We start from the raw sequence: 20,795 nt of genomic DNA, 5'->3' as shown, positions 1-20,795 counted from the left end.
GGAGCGGCACCGGGGCTGCGGTGGCTTTTGGGTCCCTGTCTCCCTCCGGAGCGAGGAGAACCCACGGGGCCCGGGCTAAGGTCCCGGTCCCAGCCGGCGGGACGCCCCCGGGGGCGGTGGGGAAGCCCTTCCCGGGGGCGGGGCGGTTGCTCAGCCCCTCCCCGCCCCGCCCCGCCGCCCGCTGCTTTCTACCCGCGGCGGGGCCGCCGTGCCGGAGAGCGGGCATCGCTGCGGGACCGAGCGGAGCGCGGACTGGCTGGACGTGTGTGCCCGCGGGTCATGGACGGGCGGGCAGTGCTGATCCAAGCGCTGCTGGCGGCAGGTACGCGCTCGTGTCGGGAGGGTCCCGGGTGTGGGCAGCGCATCCCAGCGCCGTGCTCGACTGGAGGGTCCCGAACATATGGGGGGATGGTCTTGGGCAAGGCGGGCATGGCCGGTCCTGGGCGCCGGCAAAGCCGTGCTGGTCCCGGGTGTGAGCAGACGGGAAGATCGGTCCCTGTCCCGCGTGGGGGGTCCCGGGCAGGGCAGTGTCAGCCCCCACTCATGACCGCTCTCTCCGCAGTGTGCTCGGCGGCGGCGGGCGGGCTGCGCCGGGACGAGCTGCACAACGAGGTGCTGCACAAGGGCGGCGGCGGCGGTGGGGTGCCGGTCCCGGCCACGGCGCCGCTGCTCGGCGGCAGCCCGGAGAAGGAGGGAGGCGGAGCGGCCTCGGGGGACGACTTCAGCGAGCTGCCGAGAGGTACGGACGCGATAAGGGGTCCCAGGGTGGGACGGGCTGGGCTGGGGGGCAGTCGGAGCCGGAGAGGTCGCGGAGGTCCCGCGGATGTTCCGGCAGCAGCTCCGGCTGCGCTTCGGAGGAACTTGCAGCGGTGGGTGGGAGCAGTCCCAGATACGAGCCCCGGCGGCAGCAGACCCGAGTGGGAGTAGCCTGGGGGGCAGCAGCGCAGAGCAGTGCCGCTCCTGTCCGTGTTCCTGCAGTCGCCTGCAGGGCGGGTTCCACGGGGCCCCGGGTCTGAGCTGCTTGGCCAGGAGGGGACAGCCCCTCGCGGCGGCGTTGCCGTGTCCGGGGACCCGCGCTGCCCTCCCGGTGGTGGCGCGGGGACCGTCGTGAGTCACCGCCGCCCACGCGCGGCTGCTCCTCATTCCGCGGCAGGGCTCGTCAGCCGGCGGCCTCGCCACGGGGGCGGTGGGGGCACTGCCGCTCTCTGGGGCTCCCGAGCACCCACGCCGGGCTCCTTGCCCCGGGCTGGCACCAGAGAGTGTCCTGGGGTCTCTCATGGGAGTTGGAGGGGGGTTGAGGGGGTGACACGTACCTGTGCCTCGCACACGCGGTGTGCCGAGGGCAGTACCTGGCACCAGGAGCGTGCTCCGCTCCGTACAGCTCACCCTCCCATTTTTTCCGTGTTTTTCTTTGCTTTCTGGCTGTGCCAGCAGAGTGTGACAAAAAGCCGGCAAAACCGGGCTGAGCCACTCGCACCGGGGGGACTCAGCCCTCGGGAAACGCAGCAGTGTGTGTCGGCTGGCTGTGGCTGGGAGATAACCCTCAGGGCAGGAGAGGCAGGGGACGGAGCAGCCTCTGCTCTCAGCCTCATCCGGGGCTTCTCCAAGCCGCAAAGTTTCCTGGAGTATCGGATGTCGACATAGCTTTGCTAGGTGTGCAACTGGTGCGTGCCAGCATGAGAGGCGCTGGTTCCGTCAAGAAGTGATTGAGTTGTAACCTGGGCGGGTTACAGCTTGCCAGCTTGGACTCTGCTGTACTCTCCTCCCCGAGCAGCCCCGGGCTTAATTCACCGGGGTTACTGAGCACCATAGCTCGGGGGGGCCTAAGGAATCCTCCTTGGAGCAGTGAGTGCTCTCCAGCACCTCGTGAGATCAAGCTGCGGGGTGCTGTTTTTTTGTTTTTGTTTTTTTTTTAGCATCTGCATGCTTTAATAACCATTCCAGTATCGTTGCTAGTGTTGGGCTATGTTTGGGTGAGGAGCTTGGTGCTCTAGTTTCTGCCAACCCAGCAGGGGACTGATCTGGCATCAAAAGCCACAATTAAAATATACCGTTGTAATTGATGGGAATGATGCCCTCACCATCTCTTGGGCTCTGCAAAACCAAAACTTAAGGAAGACTTGCTCTTTTAATCCTGCCCTGGGGTGAGTAAGGCATCCTTGTGCCCACGGGAAGGAGAGTCCATCAGAGCCATGAATAGAGTCTTAGAAAAGCCTGTGCTTGTCAGGGAAATAAAGGCCAGATAAAGGGGCAATTAGCAATGTTCTGTATTCAGTGGAAACTGGTGCATATAATAGCAGCATTTGAGATGTATAAAGCTCTGTTCCCCCTGCCCAACTCCCTTCTTTCCTTGAGAATTGTTCTTATGAATTGGAAAGGCCATGATATTTGTGAGGAGCTGAAAGAAAAAATGCCCTCCCCCCCACCCCGGGCTCAGGGGCAGCTCCCAGCACAAAGGGCTGTGGGAGCCAGGGCTGAGCAGTTGTGGCAGCCCTGGGATGTGCCTTTGCCTTCCCTTCGGTTGGCACGTGGAGCTGATCTGACTGCTGTTCTCTCCTTCCCAAATTGTTTTTCAGTTGCCTTCCTGTCAAAGCCTCAAGGCCTCGTTACTCCCAAGAAAAAAGGGAACGGCAATAAAAGAAGAAAAGGCAAAGGCCTGGGGAAGAAGAGAGACCCGTGCCTGCGGAAGTACAAGGATTTCTGTATTCACGGCGAGTGCAAGTACATCCGAGAGCTGGGAGCTCCCTCTTGCATGTGAGTTGCTGGCATGTGCCTGTGTTGGGGAAGCTTTAGTCATGGTTCTTTCAATTCTCCAGGCTGGGCAGAGGAAAAGCAGAGATATTTTTAGTGCATGTTCCCTGCCCATGCAGGGACAACTTTGACTTAGCCTCTTCCTTGTAATTCTTGAGAAGTGTCCACCCCTTCCCCAGATCCTGTCATGGCCTTAGAGCCAGGGTTCCCTGCCAGCATGGTGAACTCTGGCTGTGCTGGGAACTGCAGAATTGTGTGTAGGGCTGGGGTCTGGCAGCTTAGAGCTTCTGCAGGTCTGATTTGGGAAAGCTCATCCTGATCCTGTCACTGTAAATCCCCCACTCTGAGACCTCGGGGCTCCTGCATCTATCAGGGCACATCAGTGCAGGTGGGGGGAGCATCTCTGCCATGCCACCAGCAAAGCAGAGTAGAGATAGTACCTTTGGGGACAGGCTGCCAAAGCCATGCCCGAGCTGTCCCTTGGCCTGATGTACCCTCCTTGCCCACCCTCCCTGGGGTGCAGAGCAAGCAGGGACTAGATGAGGCAAGTGAAGGAGAAAGTGTTTGCCTGCTGCTGGGGCACCTGGATACAGCACTGCTGCTGCATGAAATACTCTGGGGTGCATATTTGATCCCCACTGACGTGGGCAGGACTTGAGCTGGCAGATATGTAAGAGGCTTTGTTCTTCACTATCAATCCTCTGAGCCACCCAGCCTTGAGCCCAGGGAAGATAATAGCTCCTTGGCTTATGGTGCCCACAGGATCTGCAATCTGCAGGGATCAAGCTCCACAGAGCTCCTCTAACTCCCTGGTTTCTCCCTGTTGAAGCCATCATGAAGTTGGGCCCTTGCACGGGGGCTCAGGACTTTCAGTGAGGGGACATCTTTGCAGGCTCAGTTTGGGTTGGTGACCCAGCACAGTGAGGATTGTAACATCCTGGCCTAGGCCTGGAGCAGCCAGGTGTCCCCTGCCCACATCCCTGGGGCTTGGAGAGAAACTGGGACACAGAGAAGCAGCAGGGATTTGGGGGCTGGCTGTGTCTCTTCAGCGTGGTTGGTTTGTCCCTGGGGGACATCTCTCAGAGCCATTGGAGTTTTTAGTAACAGTGGCCAACTGCCCCATCTCCTTGACTAAAGAGGCTTTGTGTTGACTGGTGTCACTCGGTTGTGGCCGCTCTTTCTTGGTGGTAGGCTGTGCCCCTGTCACAGGGTCTCCTGAGTGTTGATTCCTGGGGCACAGGGTGGAATGAGGATGCTGCTGGACTGGGTCCTGCACCTTTGCCGTGTGCCCAGCCTTGCTGCTGTGCCTGGGAGGTGATGCTGGCAATGGGACATTGTGAGCCCAGGAGCTGGGCTGAGTCCGGCTTGGAGATCAGCCTGAGGGTCAGTGGTGCTGGATATAGAGGGATATATTTATCTGGTTGCATCAGTGCAATGTGGCTCAGGGAGGGCTGGAAGGCTCCCAGCCTGTGTGAAGCGTTATTTCTGTTCCATGAGCAACCTCCCAAGTCTCCAGGGATGGGACACCTCTGAGCTGGCAGGGTGTGCAGGGACATCTTGCTCCATGGGAGATGCCGGCCTAGCTGCCTCACTGCTCCCTTCCCACTTCCAGAGGTGGTCTGGGCAACCTGCCTGGGGGTGACTGGGAAGAGCACAGACCCCAGTGCCTTCCACTGGGGGAGAGCTTAACCTTTGTAGGAGCCTTCACTAGGTGCAGAAGAATCTTAATTTACCAGTACAATAGAGATGATGGTGGCAACCCAGCTGAGGGGTGTGGGGCCCAAGGGAAACAGGCAGGGTGCTGGTTAAGGCTGGGCACAGAGGCATTGCCTTCCCATGGGGTGTGGAGAACACAAAGACCTCCTGTCCTTGCTCACCACTGACTTTTATGAGTTTCCTTCTTGCCCAGATGCCAGCCAGGCTATCATGGAGAGCGCTGCCACGGTCTCTTGCTGCCGGTGGAGCACCCGCCCAGCGCGTACGACCACACCACAGCCCTGGCCATCGTTGCTGTTGTCCTGTCCTCCCTGTGTCTCGTCATCATCGCAGCCCTGCTGATGCTCAGGTGAGTGGGATGGGACTGAGCTCCCTGATTTGTGTCCCTGGGAAGATCATGTGCAAGAGGAGGGTGACAGGGGCTTCTCCATGCTCTGAGCATCCCTTTGCTTGGCCTCGCAGGTGTCACAAGAGGGGTGGCTACGATGTAGAAAACGAAGAGAAAATCAAGCTGGGCATCACTGTGAATCACTGAGGATGCTGGGTGCTGGCGAGGTGAGCCCCTGGCTGGGCACGGGGCAGCAGTGGGGCTGGTGGACATCTGGGGGCTCTGCTGTTTGTGGTGGCTGGGACTGCTGTGTGAATCCGGTGCCAGAGCTAGGCAGGAGCTGAAGGCAGCCTGAGTCTGGAGAAGCAGCTGGCTGGGAGTCTGGGCTGCCTTGGGGCGCTCCAGTTTCTTTACTCCCCTTTCTGCTGAAATCCTGTCCCCAGGCACCCCTGTCATTCCTATGTGCTTCTTTCTAACCCCAAGTCCCTGCTCTGTGCTGGTGTTCCATGTTTTGAGGATGTTTGGTAGTAGGGAAGCTGCTTCTGTTTTGTTTAGATTTCCCCCCCACACTCATTCTGCTCTCTCTCTGACCCTCTGAGTCACTTCCCCTCCTTAGATATTGCCTCTATTTATATACATGTGTAAAAAACCCCTTTCCTTTTCATTCCCACTCTACTTATTACTTGCACCAAAGCAATGCCTATCAGCTTGGCGCAGGGGGATCTTGCTGCCAGCCCATGCCATGTTCTTCTGGCTGGGTTGGAGTGTGTGCTCTGCCCCAGGGGTGGCTGTGAGGCTGGGTGCTGAAAATTTGTCAAACTTCCCTGGTCTGACCTAAATCCTGACGTTAGATGTAGTCAGACATATTACAGCTACTTCTCTTCTTAAAAAAAAAAAAAAAAAAAAAAAAAGGTCATTGTTCTTTGTGAGGATGAAGTAATGCCTTTGGAGAATTTCTGTCATGTTCATCACAGTGTCGGGGGTGGGAATTTGAGCTGGTCATAGGAGCTGAATTTTCAGGAAGGCGACTTGGCACAACGCTTTCCTCACTGCCTCACTGTCCCCTTTAGCCTGGAGATTGCTGGGTGGGTGTGCCTGAGGGAAAAAGTGCTGTGATCCCCGGAAGGGAAGCATGGTGGGGTACCTTGACACCCATCCTCCTCCAAGGTCCAGCCCCGGGGGGCGGCCGGTGAGGTTTGGGTGGGCACTGAGGGTTCTCCCGCCGGGCTGGGCGGGTCGGTACCTCTACCCCATCACGCAGGGAGTGCTCTGAGGCAGAGCAGCCGAGGATCGCGGTGTGAGCCCGCCCGCCTCTCTCTTGCAGGGGTCGGCACGAATGCACTTCTACCTCCTGGAAGAGGCGAGACCGCGGCGCGGGGCTGCGGCACGCTGGGGGCTCGCTGCAGCACCGGGACGGCACCGGCGGGGCTGCCCGGGCAGCGGCGGCACTGCGGCAGCTCCGTGGCCACCTCCGGGACGGAGCGGGCTCGGGAACGGCGCTGACCGGGGGCACCGGGGCTCTCCGGCGGCTCTCCGTCCGCTGCAGTGTGTGCCCAGGAACAAGCTGTGAAAGGGAGGAGACCGAGCTCGGGGCTTCCTTTGCCGCAGAAAGGGGGGGAGGGTAACAGCTATTTAACAAGATATTTTTCATTTTAAATTATATATTTATTTTAGATAAACTGTACATAGTATTTATATTTATTGTAGGTCTGGCCTTGTATCAGTCATGTACGTCAAGATGACAGGGTCAGACCTCCCTTATTTTTTAAGTGCAATGTAATATTCTAATAAATAACACTTTGTAACAAACACTTGGGTCGTTAATTGAATCATGGAGGTGGAAAGGAGTCAGAATTCTGAAGGTTGCATTCAGCACCAGTTCTATGCTGGAGGGGTACTGCCAACAGCAGCAGAGTTCTTGAGTGTGTGGTCAGGGCTGGATCCATCTCAGCTTGGCCCCATGTGGATTATTTTGGAGATTTTCTTCATCTTTGCCAGCTGGTGCTTTGGGAAGAGTGCGATGCTGTGTGTCTGCTCACCAAGTAAAGCTGCCTCCAGTATGAATAAAGCCCTGCTGGCTGCTGATCCATTCAAATGGGAATGATCGTTGGTTTTAAGCCAGAATTTGTCATTTAAACACTGGCACAGGCTGCCCAGAGATGCTGTGGCTGCCCCATACCTGTTGGTGTTTAAGGCCAGGCTGAATGTGGCTTTGAGCAACTTGGTCAACTGGAAGGTGGACTGGATTATCCTAAAGGTCCCTTCTGACTAAATAATATTATGATGGTTCTATTATTTAGAAAAAAAAAAAAAATCCAGAGGTGGACCCACACCCCTCCTGAAAGGAATCTCAGCTGTTCTTTGATGACTGCAGGTTGCTGGAGCTGAGGTAATTCCAGCAAACACCATGTCATACAGTGATCAGGAATTATTCCTTATTTTGCAGTAAAAATAACCTCCAAACCAGTTCTTTCCTCTTCCCTAGGGGGAAGGGAGAGCAGGGGAGTTGCTGGCTCTGCTAGAGAGCCGTGAGGCAGAGAGAAACCAACAGGATCCTGGGATGCATCCAAAGGAGCATGGCCAGCAGGTCAAAGGTGATTCCTCCCCTCTACCATGTCTCCAACATAAGAACAATATGGAACTGCTGGAGAAAGTCCAGAGGAAGCCACAAAGTTGGTAAGAGGAATGGAAGATCTTCCCTATGAAGACAGACTGAGAGAGCTGGGGCTACTCTGGTAGAGAAAAAAAGATTGAGTAGAGAACTCATTGCACCCTTTCTGTGTCTGAAGGGACAAGGAAGCCAGAGATGGACTCCTCACCAGGAACTGTAGTGATGGGATAAGGAGTAATGGGTACAAATTAAAAGAAGGAAATTTTAGGTTATATGGAAAAAAGTTCTTTATTTTGAGGCTGCCCAGAGAAACTGTGGCTGCCCATCCCTGGGCATGTCCAAGGCAAGGCTGGATGGAGCTTGGAGCAACCTGGGATCGTGGAAGGTGTCTGCGCCTGGGGCAGGGGGGGCCTGGGATGAGATGATCTTCCAGGTCCTTTCCAGCTCCTTATCTATTCTATGATTCCCAGCTAAGGCAGGGATGGTTCTCCCCGGCCGGCCGCTCCGAGCCTTCTCCCAGTCCCGCCCGGTGCCGGTGCCACAGCAGCCCCAGCCCGCTCGGTGCCGGTGCCACAGCAGCCCCAGCCCGCCCGGTGCCGGTGCCACAGCAGCCCCAGCCCGCCCGGTGCCGGTGCCACAGCAGCCCCAGCCCGCCCGGTGCCGGTACCGGTGCCGGTGCCGGTCCCACAGCAGCCCCAGCCCGCCCGGTGCCGGTGCCGGTGCCACAGCAGCCCCATCCCGCTCGGTGCCGGTGCCACAGCAGTCCCAGCCCGCTCGGTGCCGGTGCCGGTCCCACAGCAGCCCCAGCCCGCCCGGTGCCGGTGCCGGTGCCACAGCAGCCCCATCCCGCTCGGTGCCGGTGCCACAGCAGCCCCATCCTGCTCGGTGCCGGTGCCACAGCAGCCCCAGCCCGCTCGGTGCCGGTGCCGGTCCCACAGCAGCCCCAGCCCGCTCGGTGCCGGTGCCCGTCCCACAGCAGCCCCAGCCCGCCCGGTGCCGGTGCCGGTGCCACAGCAGCCCCAGCCCGCTCGGTGCCGGTGCCGGTCCCACAGCAGCCCCAGCCCGCCCGGTGCCGGTGCCACAGCAGCCCCATCCCGCCCGGTGCCGGTGCCGGTGCCGGTGCCGGTGCCGGTGCCGGTGCCGGTCCCACAGCGCGCCCCCCGCGGGTGGGGCCCTGCCTGCCCCCGCCCCTCAGCGCATGCGCCGTGCGCGGACAAGATGGCGGCGCCCGTGGATCTGGAGCTCAAGAAGGTGCGAGACCCCCTCCCGTGTGTCCCTCTTTCATGTCTGCTCCCTCCTTGTGTCCCACCCTTCCACCGTGTGTCCTGCTCACTGTGTGTCCCTCCTCTGTCCCCCTCCGTGTCCGGGCGCCGCCGGCTGGTTCCCCCAGCCCGGGGCCGGTTGTGCCCCCGCCGCTCCTCACCCCGGCGCTCTCCCCTGGCCAGGCCTTCACGGAGCTGCAGGCCAAGGTGATGGACACGCAGCAGAAGGTGAAGCTGGCCGACCTGCAGATCGAGCAGCTCACCAAGACCAAGAAGCACGCGCACCTCACCGACACGGAGGTGATGATGCTGGTGGACGAGACCCGCATGTACGAGGGCGTGGGGCGGATGTGAGTATCGGCCGGAGCGGGGACACCCCGGCTCTCAGCGCCGGGAGAGGGGCCCCTCCACTCAGAAAGGACAGTGGGAGTCTGGAGCATGTCCGGAGAAGGATAACGCAGCTGGGGAAGGGTTTGGAGCAAAAGCTCTGGCTGAAGGAGCTGTGATGGCTCAGCCTGGAGAAAAAGAGACTCGAGGGGAACCTTCTTGCTTTCTTCAAATTCCTGACTGGAGAGTGGAACCAAGTGGTTGTCAGGCTTTTCTCCCAGATAACAGGTGATGAGAGGACATAGTCTTAAACTGCACCAGGGGAGGTTTAGGTAGGTCATTAGGAAGAATTTCTTTGCATAAAGGGTGATTAAATATTGGAAGAGCTGCCCAGGCAGGTGGTGAAGTCACCATCCCTAGAAGTATTTAAGGAAAGACTGGACATGGCACTTAATTCCATGATCTAATTGACATGGTGGTGTTGGGTCATAGGTTGCACTCAGTGACCTCCGAAGTGTTTTACAACCTAATTGATTCTGTGATTCTGAGACCCCCAGCCAGAGGCTCTGTGAAGCCTCCAGGCTGCTACCCTTGGCAGGAGGCTCTCCCCTTCACAAAGAGCTTGTCAGCTTTCTGTCAATCATCTTTCATTTTTAATTTCAGCAATCTGCCTGTGAATGTAGCAAGCTTATTCCTTTACCTCTTGGGGTTAGGTACTGGCTGCCTTTATGAAGAGCTGTTACAAATTGTATTGGCTTTGTGTGGTTTAGCTTGCTGGCTCAGCTCCTGGCCTCAGTGCTGTCCTCTGGCACCTCTGGGGAGTTTGTAATTTCAACTAACAGAACAGTACTCTAATGCCAAATTGTGGAATGTGGCATTTTGTGGGAAGACCCTCACAGATCTGTCTAGCATCAGTCATTTCCACTGTAGTTTATGTCAAACTCCTTGAAAACCCCCTGTGTGTAGTTCTTGTGCTCAGGACTTTGCTGGCACAGATGTTTTATAGAAATGTCCTTTGCAGTGTCATGCCAGGGAATGGATCTAATGTCATTGTTTGGATTTTTTTCAAACTCTTGGAAGTGAACATAAAGCTCATATGGGTAGTCCCAGTGCACTCCTGAAGATGTGGTTTTGTGTGTTGGATGGCTGTCAAAAGAAACACCTTAAACCACACTGAGGTGTTCTGATTAATTTCTGCAATGCACTTTGGTGGGTTTTCAGCAGCCTCTGATAGAAGACCCTATAAAGGGGTCATTACACTGAGAGGTTTCACCATATAAAGTGTTTCAAATCTGAAACACGTGCTTGCTTGACAAATATCACATTAGATTTCTGCACTTCTGATTTGGAGAAATAGGATTTTGTCTAATGTGAGTTGGGTAACAGTGATGACTGCCCAACTCGGGATGTGGTTTGTGAAATACTGGATCTGCTAGACTGCTGCCAAAAGGGGTGATTGTATCGACCTCTTCCCCGCCCTGTTTACCCCACCTTCTTCATGTCAAAGTGGCTGTCACAGGACCAAGCAGTGAGCCAGGGCAGACTTCAAGTGCCCTCATCCCTCAGCCCACACAATCTGCAGACCAAGTTGTAGGGAGGTGGCAGGACTGGGAAGCCAGGAATGGTGTGTACTTTGCCTTCTGCTGAGAGTTATCAGGGGAGTTGTACCCAGGCTAATGGAGCTGTTCAGAGTGGCAGGGTTCCCACTAAATAAACTTTTCCAAGTAGGTGCATTAAATGTTGGGTTTGGTGGGGATGCTGCTGGCATCAGTAAGAGACAGATTCTGGTCTCTGCAAGAGGTGACTGATTGACCCGGGCAGGCTGTGCATGTAGCAAACACTTGTGTTTGGAGTAGTCATGAGATGTCTCAAAAGGCTTTTTTTTCTGTTTGGGTTCTTCACAGAGCAGACAGATGAAGAGTAAAAGATAATTCTTGAATCAACATGTTTCTTTAAAGCTTTTTTTTAGAATTTGAAAGTCCAGAGTGCCTTTGGATGGGAGAAGTCCCTCAAGGTACTTTAAGAATGTCAATGTTTTGGTCTGTATGTTGAAATGATCCTGGCTCTGAATCAGGTGTGGGAAGCAGATGTTATTTCGTCAGGGTCTGAAGTGCATTGTCCTGTTTTCTGCTTCTGCCTCCTCTTTGGGAATAAGACACCTTGATGTGCTAAACCACTTAGCCTTGCTGTGTGCAGGAGCCTCAGTCTTGTGGGGAGTTCTCTGTTCCTTACTTTTCCATGACCAGACAGGTGTGAGGCACGGCTGCCAGCTCTGGCTCCTCGGGGATGGCAGAGACGCCAGCCGGAAAATATTTGCATTGTGATATTGTTTAAAAACTGAACTCTTCATGGGCTTTGTTGTATTAGTGGCTATACAAATACAGATTAAGGGAGTGCTCTTCTGCTGAATGCTATTCATTCATTCTTTTTTCCCTTTTTTTTCCCTGCCTAAGCTTGACAGGGTTTTTCTGTGAGCTCTGCCTGTCCTGGCTGTGGGATTGAAGCTGCCCTGCCAATTGGCAGTGATGCACTGGTGTGATTTGTGTCACTTCCTAGTGAAGAGAGCTTGCACCAAATACATGAGGAACTTCCTGAAACCCACTCCAGCCCTAGCAGAGAATCTATTGCTGAAATTTGGGCTTTTGGCAGAACAGACTAAAGCAACCCTTGAGAAGGAGTTTAAATCCAAGGGCAGTCTGGCATCTTGTGTTCCACTGGAGACCAAAGGAGGTGGTCACTGTGACTCTTCTGGACATAGAAGCCATGTTCTGTGGAGTGGACTAGCAGATGTCCTGCATGGACAGGAGTTTGGCCACCAAAGGCATATTTGTGATGTCCTTATTTCATTTACGTAGTCCAGCATGGAAATACTGGAGCTCTAAAGGGTTTCAGTTATCCAGGAAGGGTGGAGGTTTGAGTCACTGTTAACTCTGATTATCAGGGTTCTTCTGCTTAAAGAATAACTAAATTATTGAAGTAAGTTTTGTGCTTCTATTCCTGTGCTTAACTTTTTTTTTTTTTTTTTCAAATTTCTTTTTTTTCCTCTGACCGACCTAAATTGCTACTTATAATCTGGCCTCTGGTAGGGTTTCTGTGTTTTTCCTCCAGCTTGAGTGGATGGGGTGTATGCAAAGGGCTAGCGTGTACCCTTCTGTGGGACAAGATACTCCAGGTCTTCGTGGAATTTGAAGGCTTGAGAAACTGTGGTGACGTGCTGCATCCTGGGAGGAAGCCTGCCTGCTTTGGTACTTCCTTGTGCAGTACTTGGAAAGCAGTTGTGTGGTTTTTATTTTCTGAAACCCTGTCCTGAGTCTCCTTCCTTCCCAGAAAGCTTTTCCTTCATTGCTGATGAATGTGAAAGTTTCATTTGTTGTTCCTCAACTTGGGTTTGATTTTTTTTGGGGGAGAAATATTGAAGTTTGTGTAACAGGCTGAGACCTTACTGGGCTCCACATGTGGGGCTCAATTTACTTTTGCTAAAACTATTTTTGGTTTGACAGAAGAAATGTCAGTACCACATAGTATGAGCTGATGAATTGCTGTGTACTGTACATATCCATGAGGCTGGGATCTCATCTGGGTGGTGGCATCTTGCCAAATACATTTCAGTTCTGTTACTTCATACTCTTTTGGAGGGCCTGTTACGTAGCCTGAGACAGCTACCACTGTGCTGGACTTCTGCTTAAGCTATTTGTGAACTGATATCATCGTGTTGCTTTGAGAGCTATGTTGAAAGTTTAAGCTTCAGAATTCTGTCTGAATATTTCAGACCTTTCCCTTTACATTCTTCTAGTCCATAACCTGGACAAGATCCTTATTTACAGAAGAAAAATGTCTGGCACTTGGTGTGGGATGCAGTGAGGAGAGTGCTGCACATTTTCATGCCATGCCAAAATAGACAGTCAGTTTTGGTTTGATATTGCTTTATCATCAGTTTACTTGTACAGCTAATGGGAGAACACTTAAAAGAGAAAATATAAGTAAAAATCAAGCAAATACTGTAGCACAACTTTTGGCTCAAGATTTTCTGCAAGCATAATATATTATCACAGCTGTCCCTATAAAATGACTTTGTACCATTACAGTATTTTATGGGACAGCTGTAATAACATGATTTTGAATTTTTAAATTTTTAAAGACTGGTTCAGATTTTTGGTGGCTGAACGATATGCATGTGAAACCTGAGAGAGAATTAAATGTTCTTGATGATTCCTTGGATTTAAATGCGTTCTTGCCTTTACTGTGATTCATGGTTTTGTTTGAAAATGAGACAGGATCAGTCACTGTAAGCTCTTTGCTGAAGCCCTAAAGGCAGCAGTCCCTGCTGCACATCACTGGGTGAAGCTGCAGGAGCTGCATTTTCACTGTTTGTGTGTGTGAGGTGTTCGTTCCTCCAGCACAGAACCGAGCAGCTGTCCTGTGCTTCCCGCTCACATGTCAAAAATCTCACAAAGAGCTGAAGGGCACCCAAGGCTTAACCTTGATGGTTCAGTTACTAACTATAGGCTGGTGTGTGAAATCCGAGTGGCTTCTCCGTGGCCCGGCTCTGTGGGGAAGGCTCGGTGCGGGCTGGGCGCCGGAGTCGGGCTGCCCAGGAGCTGACAGGTGCTGACACCAGTCCTGGGGACCAGCGTGTTGCTTTCTGGCCAATTTGTGGTTTATAAATCTAAAGTTCCTCCATGTAGCTATTGGAAAAGGAAGGATTTAGTTTCCACAGTAAGTCCGGTGTGTGGAGAAATTCAATCGGGCACTGAGCTGTGAAGAAAACAAAATATGTGTCCAGCTGCTTGACCACTGCTGCTGCTGCACATTGAACAAGCTGTTGGGAGTTGGTACGTGAGGAATTGAAGGCTACATGGTCATAAGCCAAGAGGTTTTCCATCACACAGTTGTTTTTTTTTATTTCAGGTTTTTCCTGATTCTGAACTACTCACTTTTGTTGCAGCCTGAACAATGATCTTCATAGCGTTGTTAGGTGTGAGTGAGCCTAAAAGTTTGCAAGATCTTTTTAGAGAGCTGTCATAGAAAGCAAAAATGAGAACGATGCACACAGGGGTGATGCTGTAGTTTTCTGTGCTGCTGCCTGTGACTTGGTCTGCGAAGTAAGGGGCAGCAGTTGGTTGTCATCCCCTTCCTGGTTAATTAGGAGTGTGAGAGGAACTGAGCTGGTCCGTGGACTTCTTGGTTACTGCTGGCAATAGTGAGATACTGGAATCTGGACTCCTGGATTTGGTTCCAGCTCAGAAAGGGAGCTTGTTCTCTTGGGCACAGGCTCCTTTTCCAACTGACATCTCGTTTCCAAACACATTCCTTCCCCACTGCCCTGCCCCCGCTTAGTTCTTGATCTTATTCCTGCTGCCCAGGGCTGCTCATTTGTAATCTCCTGGATATCTGGGTCCAGTTATAGCTCTTCTGCCCTGCTGCTCTACATAATTTCTCCGTGCAATACTAAAACGTCAGAGAAGAAAAGATTTCCATGACTTGTGTGCAAGATGTCTATCTGCCCCTTTCTAGGAAACAGCTGCATTTCTTTAAAGAATTAGCTTTAGGCAGAGAACTTGGACATGTCTTATAAGTGAGTGTTTGTGAAATACATAAGCAGCAGAAACGCGGGTCTTAAAATAAAAATAATAGCAATTTTAAAATGCAAATAAGTCTTTTACTTATCCCTACTGGAAATAAATCTGTTGGTTATAGTCCCCCACCTACTGCGTGGGTGTCTGATAGGAGATTAGCAATACAGCTTTTCCTCTTGCTTGTCTCCCTTGCCTGGTGACATTTAACTCTTTAGGAACATTTTTCTGTTGGGACTAGGACTATGACATTCACACAAATCTGTTCCATTCTTTTCTTTTTCCCTAACTTTTCCCCTAACTTTATCCCTAACTTTTTTTCCACCTGTTACCTAGACAACACAGAGGAAGGAGCTACCTGAGTAAACTTGAGAGGAAATCTAAACAGAGAAGAAAAAGGGTCAGAAGGGAGACTGAGTGCTCCTGCAGGCTGCCCTTGTTGCTAGCAGAGGGAGTTTGATGTGCTGTGAGCCTGAGGCAATGTGCTGTCATGGAAATGCCAGAGCCTTCAGGGAGCCTGCAGGCTCGGGGCAGCATTTGCAGGTCGGGCTCCTGTGCATTGAGGGCTGTAGTAAGGCACCTTGGCTTTGTCCCTGCCTCTAGAGAGAGGGAAGCTGAGTTCTCTTGCAAATACAGCCCATCTCTTGCTTCAGTGGCTCAGAGTTCTGTTTGGGTATAGGCTAGACAAGTATTAAATGTTCTGTGGAGCTGATGCTGCTCCTGCTTTTGTGACTTGCTGTGCCAAATGACTTCGCAAAACCATTATGGAACATGACTGACTGATTTCTTAAGTTCTACAAGCACTTAAAATGTCACTCTGGTATTCTGAAACAGCAAGGAACTTCCATTTATTTTAATATTTAGTGGATTTAAAGTACTGTATTTTGAAACTTCTTCTCCATTTCCTGAAGAAAATTTTGGAATCAAGGGTGAGGGTGTCTAGAGAAATACTGAATTCTGGAGCACTTCTTTCAGAACACAGGTCTGTTTGGTTTAGCACAGAGGATGTGGCTTTCCTGCAGCAGAGAAGAATGGCCACATCACTGGCCCAAAGAAAGGGTCCCTGCTGTATTTCTGTCTTGCTTGGAGGTGCCCTTCCAGGTGTGGAGTCAGTGGATATTCAGCCAGCAGGACAGGGTGTGACAAGGTGCTGAGGGCCCACAGCTGTCAGATGGAAGTGCCTAGTCAGTCTCTGAGCTGGGATGTGAATGTCAGCATAAGATATAAATTTTAGATGGAACAGCCTTAAAACAAATGACAAATCTAAGTATGAACATGCTGGCCTTGTCACCTGTTCAAAGCCTGAAAGAAGGGCAGGTTCATTCATGACCCCTGCATTAAAACACTGAATTAAATATCAAGAAACCAATCCTGTGGCATGAGAACTCCATTTTACACAAGTTTAATTTGCAGCTGTAAGAACCAAAGTCCTGCATCAAATCTTAAACCAAATGCATGACAACTTCTGTCTTGAATTCTTACTTTGTTTTCTTGAAAACTATTTGCTGAATTAACGGAATGTTTTGGCCAATTTAGCAAAATAAAAAAAAAGAAGTTTGTTCTTGCTGATTAGGAAACAGCAGTGTGGTTGTTTTAGTGCTAGCTAATTTAACTCCAGAGTCCAGAAATATCTGTCTATTAATGTTATGCTTGAATGCTTTTGGCTCAGTTATCTTTGTACCCACTGCTGTGAAGTTTTCTGTAGTGCTTTGATGCTTTGTTGTAGCAGGACTTGGGATGTACAGAAGCCAAGACTGTGCTATTTATCTACAAGCTAGGTCTTCCTCCTCACTTTTCGTTTCAAAGGTTTCCTTCTAGGCAAGGCAGAAATCTTTTTTCTCTTTTTTTTTCTTTTCCCCTCTTGCAGCTGTGGTTGGATTTGCTTTTCAAAAAAGATGGATCCTGATTTTGCCAGTTTTTCTGTACAGGTTCTTAGGGAGGGGCTGCTGCAGAGAAGGGCATAAGATTGTCAGAGTATAGCAGTATCTTCATGTTACTTTATTTGCTACTGCAAAGTTCACCTTTTGATCACAGAATATTTATCAATCAGGAAAAAAATTAAAATAAAAATGTCTTTAGGATTATTTACCAGGGTGCTTACACCAGCATTTGCTTGCTTGTTTTCCTTGGTCCATATCCATGTGGTGTTGTAGATTTTTTTTTTTTATTTTTTTTTGTTAATCATTCTTCCATAGGAATTTGTGGGGAATTCTTGAAAATAGAGCAAATTTTAGAAATGGATCTTGACTTCCTATTATTGGAAATTTTTTTCTGTTTTCTGCTTCTTTCTGCTTCTGGTACAACCCAGACTGCAAAAAACCTATTTGAGGTGCATGTGTGGTTGGCATGTTGTAGTCATCTGAGTTCCCTTGGCTTAAATAAGCCACAGCTCATCATTGCTACATACTAACAAATTATATAAAAACAAAATTAGAAGATGAAACCACTAAATCAGGAATATAGTGAGGAAGAACAACTCAAAGGGATTTCAACTGCATGAACTGCTGTTGTTCTTGCAGTGTTTTCCCACATGGATTTAATCTCAAATGTTATGAATTCCTGTACGATAGAGAGGAGGCATTGGAGGCATTTGCTTGCTTTTTTCTTTTTAAATTCCATTTATGTCAATTGAGCCTTCAAAAAGAATTTATGATGCTCATTAAAACCAGACCACAGTACTATTTTCTTATTTTGGGTTGTGCTATATTTAATACACACTTAGAGGTATATTGCTGATGTCTTTTTTTAAAGAACCCAACATGAACAATGGTATAAATCTACCATCTTGTTAAGTGTCTGGCAATGCAGAAACTGCTGTTTGCAAGCTGTGTTACTATCTTGGCTTGAGGTAATGTAATATGCTGTAGCTATTGAGAGATGCCCCCCAAAAAAGTGAAAGCTCAATGTAAACATGGCCTGAAGTGCAACTCAAACCCCTCCGTGGGGCTGGGCGCGTCAGGCCAGCCCGTGCCGAGCTTTGAGGAAGCGAACGGCGTGGAGTTCTTTGTTCAAATCCTTTAGCTCCTTAGAGTAAATAGGTTTATGGCTTACAAATGTTCATCTGAGTAAAAGTTACCCTTCTTGGGGCCTACATAAAACGCGGTTTGGCCGATGTCCAGCGCTGCTAATCCCGGTCTCTGCGTGCTCCAGTGTGTCAGGCTGGCTTTGCACAGGTTGTGCTGCCCACTGGGCATGTCTCCTGCCCAAACAGCTCCTGTGCTCATCCACCTCTCCGAGGGCAGCAGTAGAATGTCATGTGAACTATAAACTGCTGCTCCTTGGAATGTGTTAGTGTATAATCCTCACGACATAAGCTGCGGGATTTGTTTTGCTTTAAGGTATGTGGGGGAATAGTTAGGGTCAGCTATATCGAGGTGACCCAGTGAGACGACTGACCACTAAAATAAATGCAAACATAGGAAAAGCTTCAACTCATCTGCTCAAACTCCATCTGTTCTGAGCCAGCTCTAGTTAAGGCATATGATCTGTTGATGGGAAATTCAAAATCAGGCTGAAAAAATGTGAAACCCTTAGACATGAAGGGTGGCTGCACAAGCTATAATTAGTGATGATTTTTCTTTTTTTTTTTTTTAATATTGCTTCCTTGTCTTGTTTGGAACTGGATAATTCATCTGTAGTGACTAAAACTGGAATTTGGAGGGGTATAAACTGTGCCTGGTATGAACTGCACAGAGAATCATTTACAGAAGCACCAGCAAATCCAGGGAGAGTAGAAGAGGACTACTGGGTGCTGGCAGTTCTGCACAGCTGGTTTTGGTTCAATCAAGCTAGATTGCTTGGGATCAGCTCCTTGGAAGCCTTTCTTCCATTGGCTTTGCACAGTACTTAAAATGCAGTAATCCCCTGCTGAGTCTGCTCAAAGCTTGAGCAGCAGTGCAAGTTCAGAATTAAAAAGCATCTTTAAATAGATAAATGCATGACGGGGCTTAGCCAAACTTTTCTCACAGAGTGGTCTAATGCAAGCACTTGGTTTCAAGGAGCAGGACATTCCTTGTAAACACTGCTGTGATATACCACAACATGCTAGGTTGTCTAGAAATACACTAAATGTGTTAAAATAATGTTACAGATTTGCACAAAGTTGTTTGTTTTCTTTTCAGTTTTTGTAGAGAGTTTCCCAAATGGAATGAGAACCATGTAGCTGAAGTTACAGTGGCTCTTTGTGTGGAGCTGGGAGCCAGGTGAATGGACTTACAGATCTGCCATTCATCATTATTCTGGCAAAATAACACTGGACATATGTACCTGTAAAATTGTCTCTGTCTGGAATTAGGCAGAGAGCTGTATACCCATCTTGGCAGGGGAAGAGCTGAGGCTTCCCTGCAGGGATCCAGGGAAGCTTCCCCTGCTACCCTGATCTATATGGAGCAAAGTGGGAAGAGCTTCTTTGCAGACTGTTTGTGCAGGGGTCCTGTGGCCTCTTGTGGGGCTCCTTCCCTGCTGGTTGGAATACTTGAACACAAACAGCCTCTTGCACAGGCAAGGCAGGCAGGAGAAACACTGGGACCACATTTCCTGACTCCAAGGGCAGAGGAGAGGCTGCTCATGCCCCAGACAGCTGCCTGCCACTGAAAGCTCCAGCTGTAAAGGCTGCAGTTTGTTGCAGTTGCAAGTAATTGAAAGTAGGGATTCTTCATGGAAAACCTGAACTATGAGCATCACTGTGACTCCACCTTTAATAACTTTAATGACTTTTATGTCATAATGAAGAGTGGCATGTGCTGAACAAACATCTCCATAACCTCATTAATTAAGAGGCAAATCTTTCAGAATCCAATATTATGTCTCAAAGTCAAGTAAACAGTACATTTTGGTGCAAACAGGCTGAGTTATGGAATTACTTACACTGGACCATCATCACTTTGTGGGTGTGTATGTGTGACACAAAGGAGCAGACAGATGATGAAGCGGGCAGCACTGCTGCCCTGACAAGAGCCTGAAGGTCATTTGGGCCACAGCATCAGGGAGTGCAATATAAACACTGATCAGATGAAAATTACAATAGAAAATTAGAATTTTGAAGAGGTAAGAGATCACTTCAGAAAGGAACTAGCAGTGAGCCTCAGAGAGTGTATATAAACCACTTTCTCTGCCTTAGGGAAACAAAATTCCTGGTGTGGAGCTAGCAAGGGGAGGAAAATAGAAACAAGTGGGAATATTTAGAGCGAGGTTTCTCTTTCAGTTCCCTTGTGCTCTATTTCTGTTCCCATATTGCACTTGAGAACCAGCAGTCACTGGGAGGCCAAGCATGTAGGTGCAGTCGATTGGCAACAACTTGGCTCTGCTCCATTGAGCTGTTCTTGTTGGCAGCCCAGGTTGGGCTGAACACTACTGTCCTCAGGGACCCCTGTCCTCTGCAGCTTTCATTTCTAATTTTCTTTGGTTTGTTTTGAGTTTTTGCCATAATCTATGGACACTGGAAAAATTATTAACGAGTCCTGTTCTATTTTTATTAGCTATTCTCTTTGAAATGGGTTGCCAGATGAGGTGGGGTGAACTTGTCCATTCTGACCCAGATATTTCTGATGTTCATTTAGCAACGGTGAAAAAGTTCCTGTGTGAAGAGGTGATTGTTACTAAGCTTTGTAATTGCCACTGTGGTGCTGAACATGTTTCTGAATCACTGTTTCATGGTTGATAGTGTAGGTGTCATGTTTGACAGATCTATGAGTGTGTGCTGTGACGCTTCACTGAGAGCAGGTGGATACGGATGGACTCTCGTATCTGGGAGAAGACTTGGTTTGCTGCGTGTCTTCTGTGGATTAGCAGTGCTTAAACTCCATCCCAGTCCAACACACAAACTCTGGGGGCTTGGAGCCTGCCATGAACCCCAGCAGAGCTGTGGAAGCAGCTCTCGGGTCAGTATTAGCTGTGTCACCTGCTGGGCTCTGCACCACTGAACAGAAAGGGGCTCCTCAGCTCAATGGCTGATATGGGGCCAGCTCTCAGCTGGTGGTGAACCTCCAGGCACAGGGTTTGAAGGGCCTGTTCACATACTCACTGAGGGGAGAATTAAATTGTCAGAATGTACCGTGCTTCTTTAATGAGCTTGAAAATCTGTACATAAAATAACTACATCTAACTGAAACCAGGCAGCAGAATGACACTGCCCTATTTCTTCAGTTTGGTGAGGAAAAAACCTAAAAATCATCAAGTTAATGTATTACTTAGGGCAATTGGAAAAATGAAATTTAGATTAAATTTAA

The 20,795-nt window shown here is 50.3% G+C and overlaps 2 protein-coding genes across 2 annotated transcripts in view; both read left to right on the top strand.

Annotated features, from left to right (window-relative positions):
• The first annotated feature begins 163 nt into the window (after window positions 1-163).
• HBEGF (heparin binding EGF like growth factor) lies at window positions 164-6,604 on the top strand. Its single transcript, XM_002190895.6, has 6 exons — window positions 164-322; window positions 563-739; window positions 2,577-2,754; window positions 4,661-4,816; window positions 4,930-5,022; window positions 6,120-6,604. Exons 1-5 carry the CDS (start codon window positions 280-282, stop codon window positions 5,000-5,002), a joined length of 627 nt encoding a protein of 208 aa, XP_002190931.1. The 5' UTR covers window positions 164-279; the 3' UTR covers window positions 5,003-5,022; window positions 6,120-6,604.
• A 1,995-nt stretch (window positions 6,605-8,599) lies between these two features.
• Window positions 8,600-20,795, top strand: part of PFDN1 (prefoldin subunit 1) — a 30,682-nt gene continuing 18,486 nt past the window's right edge. Inside the window, 2 exon segments of the mRNA NM_001245648.2 lie at window positions 8,600-8,657; window positions 8,852-9,018. Of these exon segments, the coding sequence (NP_001232577.1) occupies window positions 8,625-8,657; window positions 8,852-9,018 (200 nt within the window). The 5' untranslated portion in view covers window positions 8,600-8,624.

This window comes from Taeniopygia guttata, chromosome 13 (assembly GCF_048771995.1).
Source record: "Taeniopygia guttata chromosome 13, bTaeGut7.mat, whole genome shotgun sequence".
In the NCBI taxonomy this organism is placed as follows: domain Eukaryota; kingdom Metazoa; phylum Chordata; class Aves; order Passeriformes; family Estrildidae; genus Taeniopygia; species Taeniopygia guttata.
Note: the sequence above shows the minus strand (reverse complement) of the source record. Positions and strands in the feature narration are given on the sequence as shown.

Excerpts from the sequence above, each read along its gene's own strand:
- HBEGF (XM_002190895.6), top strand. The coding sequence starts at position 280 with ATGGACGGGCGGGCAGTGCTGATCCAAGCGCTGCTGGCGGCAG. Across the intron at positions 323-562 it reads CCAAGCGCTGCTGGCGGCAG|TGTGCTCGGCGGCGGCGGGC; the intron begins GTACGCGCTCGT and ends CTCTCTCCGCAG. Across the intron at positions 4,817-4,929 it reads GCAGCCCTGCTGATGCTCAG|GTGTCACAAGAGGGGTGGCT; the intron begins GTGAGTGGGATG and ends TTGGCCTCGCAG.